At 36.2% G+C, this 13759-nt stretch overlaps 1 protein-coding gene across 1 annotated transcript in view; it reads right to left on the reverse strand.

The window, feature by feature from the left end:
• Positions 1 to 13759, reverse strand: part of LOC149804813 (cathepsin L-like) — an 85571-nt gene that overhangs the window by 21550 nt on the left and 50262 nt on the right. Inside the window, exon 8 of the mRNA XM_089944867.1 lies at positions 69 to 149. Coding sequence (XP_089800993.1) covers positions 69 to 149 — 81 coding nt within the window. The remainder of the gene's footprint in view (positions 1 to 68; positions 150 to 13759) is intronic.

Genomic DNA, 13759 nt, shown 5'->3' on the forward strand with positions numbered 1-13759 from the left:
CCTGCACATCTGTGAAGAATGTATATATCATCGACAATGTCAGTGAGATCTGTGTACAACAGTCATACCCAGTCTAATGATCTCCTTGTAAGCTTGGCTGGGCAGACCCCCTTCACAGCCCTGGTCAACCTTGTCACAATCCACCAGCTCTGTAAAACAGAGAATGAGTCAATGAAATATACAGTGTGACACCACTATAGCACACTCCATTATAACATAAATTCAAATATAACATGGTTGTGGCATGGCTCACAAAATTTCATATACCTGTACTATTCTCATACACAAAAATCTTTCTCCTTCTTAAAAAGTACAAAAGGTAACATGTAAAAAGTTTATTATCATTTTTGAGGAGGAGATCGTGTATGAATTCTAATATAAGACAATCGCGGCATGACTCCTGCAATTTCATATATAGCTATTTTTCTCATACTCTAAAAAACAATTCTTATCAGAAGTACAAAAAATAAAGTGTAAAAAGTTTATTCAGGGATCAAACTGGGCTTCACTACATCAAAAATAGCGATTCATATTCCTTACTGGTGACAAATGATACCATCTGGCAGTTTTTTCCCCCCGACATCACTGGTTGTTTGAACTTGTATATACAACCTTGGGTTTGGAGTGAAAATATTCACAGGCATCATGAAAGGAAGCAACAAAATTGAAAAAAAAATTCACTGGAATTTATTTTTTGTTAGATAAACAAATTCTTTGTTGATATTGACAAACCATGTTAACAGTGCATTGTTATATCATAATCAACTTATTCTGACATCTGGCCTGAGTACTGTATGCTGTGAGATCTTGGCATTTATTTATTTACTGTAACATTTCTGGTAGTGGAGATCAATCGGATGAGGCACTATCTCATAATAGATCTTTTGGACATAGTGTCGATTATCAGCTGCTTGCTAGTAATTATTTATTTTGACTGACACTCTGTGGATTTTAAATAAAATTCCTCTTTATTTCACTCACAGAATTAAATTCTTCAGAACACTCATATGTTCTGTAGGAATCCATGTCAGAACAGAACATGTGTATTCATTTGTTGGCCTTTTTAAAATAAAATCTGATGCACATGAGGAAGGCAGCATTACTCCCCCACCAGAGATGTCATTAAAAAAGGAGATCTACTTACTGGTCTCCTAATGCTACCAAGACTAGCTAAAATTGACCAACTTTTGAGGCAGAAAAAGTAACTGTGACAATCAACCAAATGATGTTTTTAAAAAGTATCCAGTAAAAATTAGCTTTGCTGAAACTTTAAGCACTGATGTTCTGTATAAATACTAAGCAAATGAAAAAATAAATCAGTCTAAATCAATGTTATACAATTATTTGATGTTGCTGCCATAATAAAAAAAAACAGACATATGTTTGGTCCTCTAAAGGTGTCCTTAAATGGTAACTACTATAATACATGCACGTTCATCAAAGAAAACCAACTACAATTTTATATAAAAACAAATAACCTTACATCAAAGGAAGTCAGCAGAAAACTTAAATAATAGCAATGGAATCTGATAGATTGTTGCATTTTCCAAAGTGACTGGAACATGTTTATTGTACCATTAAAGTTTCAATTTTGCAGGGAAAACAATCATGCTTACAGTCGCAACCAACGGAGGCATAAAACGCAAATTAAACTTCCAATTTTTTAAAACTTTTTAACTTGTTCCAATTTTCATTTTCCTATCAATAGCCTCATACCCTGGGTAGTCTCAGCAAGTTGATACTGTCTCCAGCTGACCAAAATCTAGGTCAATTTAAGTACATGTACATGTAGCATGTAAACAGCTATAGCCATGTGCTACTTGCAACAAATGGTAGTTAACTGTTAAGTAACAATCGGATATTGATCAAAACAAGGACTACCTTTTTTTTTTATAAACATGTATTATTTGTATTTTTCAAATAGGATGTGAGTCTTTACATGAAGTTTATAATGTGATCAACACTCAAACTTATGGATTGATTATATACATGCACAGTACCTAATGGATTATGGATTGTACTACACAAATGTCAGTTGTCAATATACACGTGTTTTTCAGACTACTTTGTCTTCATTTAATCAAAAGCACATATTTTTGCACTCGCTTTTACTACCACCCATATCCTGCCTGTCATATTTTAGGTAAATGCATCGTTTTCTTTAGCTTGCCGACTTAGATGGTTATAACACGGTTCGGTCTATAACACAGCTGGGATCTACGGAATCCAACTACCATGTTATAGCAGGGTTACACTGTATGCCATGGTTCTCCAACAAGCAAATTATGTCACATCAACCACATCCATGCAGCGTAAGTAATAAAAATTTATGGCAACATAAGTAATAAACTTTTTAGCAATCTAATATATATCAAATTACAGACAAAATTCCATTAAAATGTACATTAACCAACACACTCTGTAGATTATATATTTCTCTGTGTGTGTGATTTAGATTTTTAACAGCTTTAACAATTCTCCAGTCATATCGCTACGATGTCTGCAGTGTGGCAGTTTAAAGTGATGTCTAGCACTGGGGCATCATGCCACAGACATGTAGCATGATGTCCTGCCCAGTCACATTACCTGACACCAGGTCAACCAGTCCCAACACTAACCTCTCTATCCTCTTAATGTTGAGGGCCTAGTGAGGCAGCTATTAGTAATATTTTTTGAAGTCTTTGGTATAACTTGGCCAGGGTTCGAACCCACGACCTCCACCATCCCTGGAAGACACTCTAACCACTAGGCCACCAGAGCGGTCTATATTTCTGTGTATCACACAGCTTATATGTACATCATAATACAGTGACAAATATTTAGATTACCTAAATGTAAAAATATAGTTCTTACTAATATTAATTACATAGATTTGCAATGTGAATCATAAAACTGTAATATACAACAATTCTCAAATACACATTTTGAATACTAGATCTAATTCAACACAATATGGAAGCCACCTCGATAAATGTGGGAGGGGAAGATAGGTATCACTATATGCCCCCTCCACAGGTGAGGGAAAGGATGATGGGCATAGATGTTGGAGAGGAGGCAGGTGGTCTTGGGTAACAATATGTGACACATCTATAGATGGTGAGGGGGAAGCACGGAGACATGGGTAACACTACAAACTCCCTCCATTGATGTGTATGGGATTGATGGACATGGGTAACACTACATGGTCTCTCCTTAGATGGGGAATAAGAGGACAGACATTGGTAACACTACATGCCCCTTCCATAGAATGGGGAGAAGAAGAGGCTGACAGAAGTGGGAAACACTACATATGCCCTCAATATGTGGGAGGAGATGAGGCAAGCATACGTTTTATATTATATGCCTACTGTATAGACATGGGAGAAGAGGATGCAGATGGGCATAGGTAACACTATACACCCCTTCCATAGAAGGTGGAAGAGAGTTTGATTTTGCCCAATCCATAGAATTGAGAGGGAAGGACAAAGGTAACACTACATGTCCACTTCACTGATGAGGGAGAAGAAGAGGCAGAAGAACATGGGTAACAATTTATGGCTCCTCCACAGATGAAGGAAAGGAGGATTGACATGGGTAGTACTGCATGTACTCTCTATAGACAAGAGAGGGAAGTGGATGAACACAGTAACTACAGGCCCCTTTCCACAGATTGGGTAGAGTAGGAAGATGAACACAGGTAAAACTACCTTCTCCTCCATAAATAATGGGAAAGGAGGGCTGACATGGGCAACACTACATACCACCATGTTCATAAATGGGGTAATATAGGCAGATATACATGGGTAACACTATATGACCTATTATCCATAGATAGGGGAGGAGTGGAGGTAAACAGACATGTGTAACACTATATGTCCTTCCATACACGGATAAAGAGAGGCAGACAAACATGGGTAACACTAAATATTCTCTTCCAAAGATGGGGTAGAGGAGGTAGACAGACATGGGTAGAAGTATATGCCTCTCCATATATTGGGGATGGGGGTGCAGACTGATGTGGATAACACCATCTACCCCTCAACAGATCTGTGAGGGGAGGCAGATGAACATGGATAAAACTACATACCCAATCCATAGATGGAGAAGGTGAAACAAACACTGGGTAGCTCTCCATAACTTGAGGAGAGGAGGCCAGACATCAGCAACACTACATGCCCCCATTCCATAGACTGATTCAAGGAGGCAGATGGACTTGGACACTATGTCCCTTCCAATATATGGAGGAAGGGAGGCTGACAAACATGGGTAAAACAACATGCCTCCTTCACAGATGGGGACAGTAGGCAGATGGACATGGGTAACATGATACATTCTCTCCATCGATTGGGGATATGAGGAATAAAAGTAGGATTTCAAATGGATGGAAATGGGTAACACAACATGCCCCCTCCACAGATCACAGATGGGGGAGAGGAGGCAGATTGGCATAGGTAATACCTGCCATTTATGGTGGAGAGGTGGCATAATAATAAGATTTTAAATGGATGGATATGGGTAACATTATATGCCTCCTCCACTAATGGAGACAGGTAGGAAAAAGAACATAGATAATAATACATTCTCATCCATAGATGGAGGGGTGGTGAGGCAAAGAGATGTTGGTAACACTATATACCATCTCCATAGAATGAGAGCGAAGCCATAAACACAGGATTTCAATCATACCATTCCTGTTATATTTTAGTGAGAGGGGGAAAAAAATCTCATAGATTTTTAATAATCTCACATGTACATGGAATGTTAGAGTACACTCATAAAAAGAATATCAAAATCCACTTGAAGATGGAACATTTGAGTAAATTTGATGGAATATTTGAGTTAACTTGTAGATAGATGTAATGTTTGTGTACACTTGTTGTTGTAGGGTTTAACACCATTTTTCAGCACAAGATAGGCTATACATGGCAGCCAGTATAATTGGTGGAAGAAGAACTCTGGAAAACCCCGGGAAGAACTACCAACCCACAAGAAGCTACTGGCAGGCTTTCTCACGTACCAATGTTAGCCGAGGATGAGACTCGAACTCACACAGACAGAGGTGAGATGGCAGTGATCCATAACAGTGAGCACTTTAGACCACTCGGGGCCCCGGGTACACTTGCAGATGGAACATTTGAGTAAATTTGATAGAATATTTGAGTCAACTTGTAGATGTAATGTTTGTGTACACTTAAAGTAGGAATATGTGAGTCAACTTGTAGATGTAATGTCTGTGTACACTTAAAGTAGGAATGTATGAGTACACTTTTAGATGTAATGTTTGTGTACACTTAAAGTAGGAATGTGTGAGTACATTTTTAGATGTAATGTTTGTGTACACTTAAAGTAGGAATGTGTGAGTACATTTTTAGATGTAATGTTTGTGTACACTTAAAGTATGAATGTGTGAGTACACTTGTAGATGGAATGTTTGTGTTGTTGTTGTTGTTGTTCTGGGGTTTAACACCATTTTCAGCACAAGATAGGCCATATATGGCGGCCAGTATAACTGGTGGAGGAAGAACCCTGGAAAACCCAGGAAAGAACCACCGACCCACGAGAAGCTACTGGCAGGCTCTCCCACGTACCCACGCTAGCCGAACCTTGAACTGAATGTTTGTGTACACTTAAAGTAGGAATGTGTAGATGTAATGTTTGTGTACACTTAAAGTAGGAATGTGTGAGTACACTTGTAGATGGAATATATGAGTACACTTAAAGTAGGAATGTGTGAGTACACTTTTTGTTGGAATGCTATACAATGATCATTTCAGTCAATTTAAATGGCTTTTATAAAAGAATACAGTTAATGTAACAAATTTGGACCCTATGTTCAAAGAATTTAATTTTTATCAAATATTTTATCCTTGATTGTGTTTTACCTTCTAAAGCATTTTAACATTTTTACAATTTATCTTTTATTTGTAGGGGTACATGGTTTGGTTTATTTGGAAAGGTTTATCTTACTATTAATATTTTTTGCCATTTTTAATTTTTACAATCTCAGATGTAAATATTTAATTAGCAATATATATCTAGCATTGTGCTGATATGCCATTAAAACCTCCACACACACACACACACACATCAAAATTCCAGACAGCAGTGGTAGTAAGGAGGCACAAAAGTGGGGTCAGTGGTCCCATGTAAGGGGGAGGGTCAGTTTATGACTGAAATAAGCAATGTTATATACTTTAGATTACTGGTAAGTTTTTTAGTCATAGAAAGCCTGTAAAAATGGCCCCAAATTCAAATACATTAACATTTTCATACACACACAAGCATGACAAACACAGACATATAGTAAATAAAAAGCAGCACAACTGTCGTCATAGTGCCTGAAAATGACCTAAACCAAAACCTTATCTAAATGTGTAAGACAGATGACCATATAACAGGCAAGGGTAACATTATATGCCCCTAAAACTGTTATAAAAAAATTCAATTATTCTGTCTTTAAAATCCATTATGAAAGAAAATAAGAATTTAGTTAGCATTTATTTTCCATCATTTATGTCAGCATCCGCTGGACAGACTCTCTCTCTCTCTCTGTCTCTCTCTTGTGTAAATTCCGTGATGTTAACACAGATAATCATTTTAGACAAAACACTTCAAAGAAGTAGAAAATTTGTCATTAAAACCAAATTTAAATAAAGCCTGAAATCTGAATTACATTTCATTCCAGAATTCATTAAATCCACTTTCTTAGTAGGCAGGCTGCACTGTTAACAAGAATTAACCATCAGTATATCTCTGGAATATTAAAAACCATTTCTGTTAACCTAAAGTGGTCTCTTGTTAGCAATTATCAAACTATATAACTCAAAAGAATAATGCATTAAAATATAGTCTTAAATGACAGATGGTCTCGCAAATTGTCTTTCAAGACTTTTACTGTACTACTGCTATTTTTAACACATGGTGGGTGTAATGTTTCATTTTGCCTGATAGCAGAGCCATATTTTAATTCCTTAATAGAATGAACATGGTCAAACTCTTGTTGTCCTTTTTCTACATGATGGATTGGTTTTGTTTCCCTTATAATCCAACATTCCATGCTGAACTCTGAGTGGGCTTGTAACAATTGTGTACAGTCCAACAGGTGCATGGACAATCCCTTGTCACGAATGACCCAAGTCCAGAGTCATCCCAGCTGTCAGTTCCCCAGAACATTATCTTGTCCCTGTAAATGCACGATGTCAGTAACAGCCCTAAATTAGGAAAGGAATTATCTTATCCCTCACTATTATGTGCTGACAACATAACTTTTCAAAACTGAAACAAGATAGCAGACAATGGATCTATCATCCACTGTTCAGGTCATTATACACAATAAATGGTATGACCATGTACATACCAAACTCTTGTTCACATTGTTGATAAAATTGTTAAAAGTCCTACATAAACATAGAAATAAAATCCCTAAGATCTGTACAATTATCATGTATCGGACAATTTTACTGGACTTGCAAACTGTGTTCTGAAACTGCCTCAGAATATTTATTGAATCTATTTTCAGGTCAACTGAACTACACTGGCAAACTATGTACTGAAATTACCTCATCATATTTGACCTTTTCAGAGGACATCTGACCAGAGATTATTTTAGTCCAACATTTATGGACCTGGAAACATTAAAGTCAATTCTTACAATAATTTTACCTTTACGATTAGGTAATGATAAAGTTAAATCTGTTAGCAGGCATTAAATATTGTACAGAAATGATGTTAAAGTGGAGTCATAATAAAACATAGTAATTTTCCAACAACTGAACCCAAATAATATACATTATAAACCATTTCATGATTGAATAAACAAATCCTGCAATTAAATATGAATGGGTTACTCATCTCAAATGCTATCCTCAAGAAGGACAAGAAATTTTATAATTGTATTAAAAAATAAAGGCTCTCAACATTCAATCAATTTATTTCTATGTTTTGAATATTAATAAAAACAAGAAATAATAATGAATGACACTGTACTGCCCAAACTACAGTGGGTGCAAAACAAGAAATAATAATGAATGACACTGTACTACCCAAACTACAGTGGATGCAAAACAAAAAATAATGAATGACATTGTACTACCCAAAGTACAGTGGATGCAAAACAAGAAATAATAATGAACGACACTGTGCTGCCCAAACTACAGTGGATGCAAAACAAGAAATCATAATGAATGACATTGTATTACCCAAACTACAGTGGATGTAAAACAAGAAATAATAATGAATGACACTGTACTACCCAAACTAGAGTGGATGCAAAACAAGAAATAATAATGAATGACATTGTACTGCCCAAACTACAGTGGATGCAAAACAAGAAATAATAATGAACGACACTGTGCTGCCCAAACTACAGTGGATGCAAAACAAGAAATCATAATGAATGACACTGTACTACCCAAACTACAGTGGATGCAAAACAAGAAATAATAATGAATGACACTGTACTACCCAAAGTACAGTGGATGCAAAACAAGAAATAATAATGAATGACATCGTATTACCCAAACTACAGTGGATGTAAAACAAGAAATAATAATGAATGACACTGTACTGCCCAAATGACAGTGGATGCAAAACAAGAAATAATAATGAATGACACTGTATTACCCAAACTACAGTGGATGCAAAACAAGAAATAATAATGAATGACATTGTACTACCTAAACTACAGTGGATGCAAAACAAAAAATAATAATGAATGACATTGTACTACCCAAAGTACAGTGGATGCAAAACAAGAAATAATAATGAATGACACTGTACTGCCCAAACTACAGTGGATGCAAACCAAGAAATAATAATGAACGACACTGTGCTGCCCAAACTACAGTGGATGCAAAACAAGAAATCATAATGAATGACACTGTACTACCCTAACTACAGTGGATGCAAAACAAGAAATAATAATGAACAACACTGTACTGCTACACAAACTACAGTGGATGCAAAACACGAAATAATAATGAATGACACTGTACTACCCAAACTACAGTGGATGTAAAACAAGGATGAATGACACTGTACTACCCAAACTACAGTGGATGAAAAACAAGAAATAATAATGAATGACATTGTACTGCCCAGAGGATGCAAAACAAGAAATAATAATGAACGACACTGTACTGCTACACAAACTACAGTGGAAGCAAAACACGAAATAATAATGAATGACACTGTACTGCCCAGTGGATGCAAAACAAGAAACAATAATGAACGACACTGTACTGCTACACAAACTACAGTGGATGCAAAACACGAAATAATAATGAATGACACTGTACTACCCAAACTACAGTGAATGCAAAACAAGGATGATGACACTGTACTGCCCAGTGGATGTAATAATATTAAAGAGGATGCTGTCCTCTATGACCCCATTTCACACATACATGTACCTTTCACTTTGGGTAAAAAATATGATTTCCTCTTGCTAATTAGTCATATTTCATCTCTTAAATGGGAATGAAAAGATTTTTAAAAAAAATTCATTATTTCATTCTTAAGAACCATAATTTGTAATAAATCTATTTAGCTTTAAATCTGTCATGCTTTATGACCTTATAACTTCCTGACTGAAAGGCAAGCAAATCAAGTAGTTTTGAACCTACAAATACCGACCATATCTTGAGTGAAATGTTGGCAAATCAAGGCATTTTCCCCTAGAATCAACTAAGCACCTCCTGACTGAAATGTTGGCAAAATCAAGGCATTTTCCCCTAGAATCAACTAAGCACCTCCTGACTGAAAAAAGGGCGGCAAATCAAGGCATTTTCCCCTAGAATCAGCTAACCACCTCCTGAGTGAAATGAAGGCATAAACATTTTTTGTTGCCCTAAGCATATGACAACCTCCTGATTGCAAGATTGGCAATCATGACTATTTTACCCTAAACAACTTACCACCTCCTGACTGAAAGGTGGGCAGACCAAGTAGTTTTTACCCTAAAAACTGACCACATCATGAGTGAAAGGTAGGCAAATCAAGCAAATTTTAATCTCAGAGGGACTGTCACTTTACAGGCCAAAAATAATTTCCAGGAATTGAAATAGTCCATTTCTTCTTTTTAACTGCTGAATGTTGAAACCATCTCTAATATCTTGAGCAATAAGATTGTTATATTAGCCACTGTAGCACCCATATTGGATAGAAGACTGGCACCATTTTCATTAAGAACAAGCTCAACACCATTAGCAGACATGAGGTGATAACCCCAGGTCACTATGACAAGCAAGAGAATTAGCAACAAGATTATGTTCATTTGGCAGCCATACATGAAATCATTTTAGCACCAATTTAATTCAGGACCAATTAGGTGTCAATTATTTATTCTTCTGGTGAAAACCCAGGTTGATGCGACTTTCCATTTAGGAGGAACAGCATTACAAAGATTTTCAAGATGGCTTTTATAGTGGCTATACTGGATATCACATTAAGATTTTTACGATGGCCAATGTGGTGGCCATTTAGGACAACAATTGGTACAAATGTTATTTAAGAAGAACTAGATACCAAAAGAAGTCTTCCAGTGAAAATCCCATACTGATATGACTTTCCATTTAGGAGATGCAATAACAAGATTTACAAGATGGCTGTCGTGGAGACTACAACAGATGTCAGATTGGCACCATTTTCATTTAGATCAACTAGACATCACGCAAAGTCTTTCAGTGAAAACACTATGCTGATACGACCATCCATTCAGACTGAATAGTGATAACAAGGTTTTCAGCATGGTGAATAGGGTGGCCATGTTTGATGTCTGGGTAGCATAATTTTCATTTAGGACCAACAAAACATCATCGAAAGTCTTCTCATGAAAACTCCAAATCAATATGAGTTTTTCTGAGGGTTAGCAATAACAAGGTTTTCAAGGCTGAATAGCGATTACAAGGTTTTCAGCATGATCATTGGGTGGGACATATTGGATGTCTGGGTGGCACCATTTTCATTTAGGACCCATAAGATACAGGAAGCCTTCAGGTGAAAACTTCATGCCAATATGTGTTCCAGTTCAGAAGAAGTAGCAATAACAAGATTTTCAAGATGTTCTTGTGTCAGCAATAATGGATATCAGATTGACATCATTTTCTTGTAGGACTACATACGTGCAACTTGAGTGCAGCATCACAGTTTCCTGTAACTTTTGACCCCCAAATCATGACCCATATGCACTCAATATGCATGCCTTTTCTTCAGGAAAAAGTAAACAAACATGCCTACTACTTTTCTTTAGTGTCCATCTATGCCAGGTGCTGGCAATGGCCACAGACAGCAAAGTGGATAATTAACATCCTTTTTATTGTGAGGTAATAAGCTCAGCCAATTAAAGGACCTAAGGCAATAATGATAAAAGTTTATTAACCAAGTTGGAGCAAAACCCGAGTGCCTCCATAGTGGCCACAAACAGCAAAGTAGATAATTGACATCCTTTTTAAAGCTATGTACTACTTAAGAATCACAACATTACAGATTTGTGGAAGTCGGCCAAGTTGCAATGAGCAATATAAAGACTTCATTGTCTGCCAGTGTCATGTATTGTTGAGTTCGAAAAGCAGATCTATAGCAGCAATGATTTAATTTATTTGGAGGCTGAATTATAATGACAAAAGAGCCTATATTTATGCAAACACACAACTTGCCAAATAATCCATGAATTCCTAATTGGAAAAGAAAAATATTTCAGAAAAGGAAATATTACAATAAATGTAAGTTTGATAATTAGTGAACATTAAAGTTAAATGATGACAAGATCTGGAATGGAAAGTTCCAAAGTGCAGCACTTTCCAGATTAACTTGATATTCAAACATGTTAATGGTTACATCAGTTTTGAAAAAATTATAAAATGTTTATTTATAATAATGTAAATATCTGTGGAAAAGATGACAGCAAAGTGCAAAGTAAGTTGACAAAACAGTCATAGCTGTTGCACCACATGTGCATTAATTACTATCTACTATTTTACACAGTCCCATTAACATGGGTATCCCCCAAATTTGGAGAACAGATCCTAGGTGCAACACTATCTACTCAGGATGTGTAACAATAGCAAGATTTTCAAGTTGGTCATTGCAGCAACATGCTGGATTCCTATGCGGAACCACTTTTATTTTGGACCAAATTTGTCACCATAAGAAGTCTTCTGGTGAAAACCCAAGGTCAAAATCACAATCCATTCAGAAAGAGTTGCAATAAAAATACTGAATGTCCATGTGGAACCAGTTTTATTTCAGACCAACAAAAAACATCGTAAGAAGGCTCCTGGTGTAAACCCCATGTTGTCCAGAAGGTTTAGCGGTAACAAGATTTTCAAGATGGTTGCCATGGCAGCCATACTATATATCAGATCAGCACTATTTTCATTAACTTGTTCAACTAAACATCATGAGAAATATCTTAATGAAACATTGAAACCCCGATATTCAAGTGACCATCCACTCAGGAGGAGTACCAATAACGAGATGGCCACTGGACATCAAACAAACACCATTTTCATTTAGGACATCGTAAAACGTCTTGTAGTCAAAACTTCATATTGATATGACCATCGATTAAGGAGGAGTAGTAACAAGAAGACTGTCAAGAGGGCGACTTTGGCAACCATATTGGATAAGCAGCACCATTTTCATAGAGGATGAACTAAACCTTAAACTTGTGCTAATAAACAGATGGATGATGGACAACAGGCCATCCATTAAGCTGTCCTGGTCTATTACCAGTACAACTAACAACCACACACTTCCTAACTGAAAGGTATGCAAATCAAAGTGTTTACCATAAATATACTGACCACCTCCTGATTGGATGGTAGGCAAATCAAAAAGCTTTAACAAAAATATACTGACCACCTTGGATAGTAGGCAAACCAAATAGTTTCTAAAAGATTGGGAAATATGAACATACCAATGATTACTGCCCGAGTAAACAAAATTTAAGTATATTGTTGATTTAACTGAGTGTTTTGATACTAGAAATATGCAAGATATCAAAGTACTTCAAACTAAAGTGGCATATCTATGTTATGAAAACACCTTCTCCTGAATAACCTAGAATGTAACACTAGCTAGATTAATAGATAACCAATGTCAATTGTGAACAAAGTCTAGTATGGATGTTAGAAACTTGTGTCACAACAAGGGACAAGTCCAATATTGGCATCTTTTGGGGATAATGTTATATTGTCAGTGTTGTAATGGACCTTTGGTATCTGAGTGCTGCTCATGCACACATATAACAATGAATATAGTACTACTTTAAATTTGTCAGCTGAAGCACTGTCATGATGTATGTCTGAAACGACCCTGAGCTTAGGAAATGACAAATCTGTTTTGTCCAGTCAAAAATGACTGCTGCTATTATTTGGTTCCAGATAAATATCTCTTCACCACTTACAGGACAAGGCAGGGCCAGGATATAGAACCATGACTTGAGATAAAAAGGTGATGAATCAGCAATTTGAAATAATCAATCATGAAAGTTAACAAAGTTGAGAAAATTACATCCCAGTGAAAAGTAAATGCAAAAATTGTTAAGATGACTGTAAATCAACAATAAGCATGAATAAAACTATAGATGAAAACTGGAATGTAAGCAGTGGAAAAAGTATACAGTTTTATTTATGTGATATCTGATGAATGTCAAATGTTTGACTCAGCACAATGGCTTTAGGTATGGTTGTCCAAATAGATGCATCAGGAACCTTTATATAGCAGTATATCACATTGGTTTTTGTCTATAAGCGTCCTGTATTGGCTAGTGAACATGACA

This window comes from Sinohyriopsis cumingii, chromosome 2 (genome assembly GCF_028554795.1).
Source record: "Sinohyriopsis cumingii isolate HCF-2022 chromosome 2, ASM2855479v2, whole genome shotgun sequence".
Taxonomy (NCBI): domain Eukaryota; kingdom Metazoa; phylum Mollusca; class Bivalvia; order Unionida; family Unionidae; genus Sinohyriopsis; species Sinohyriopsis cumingii.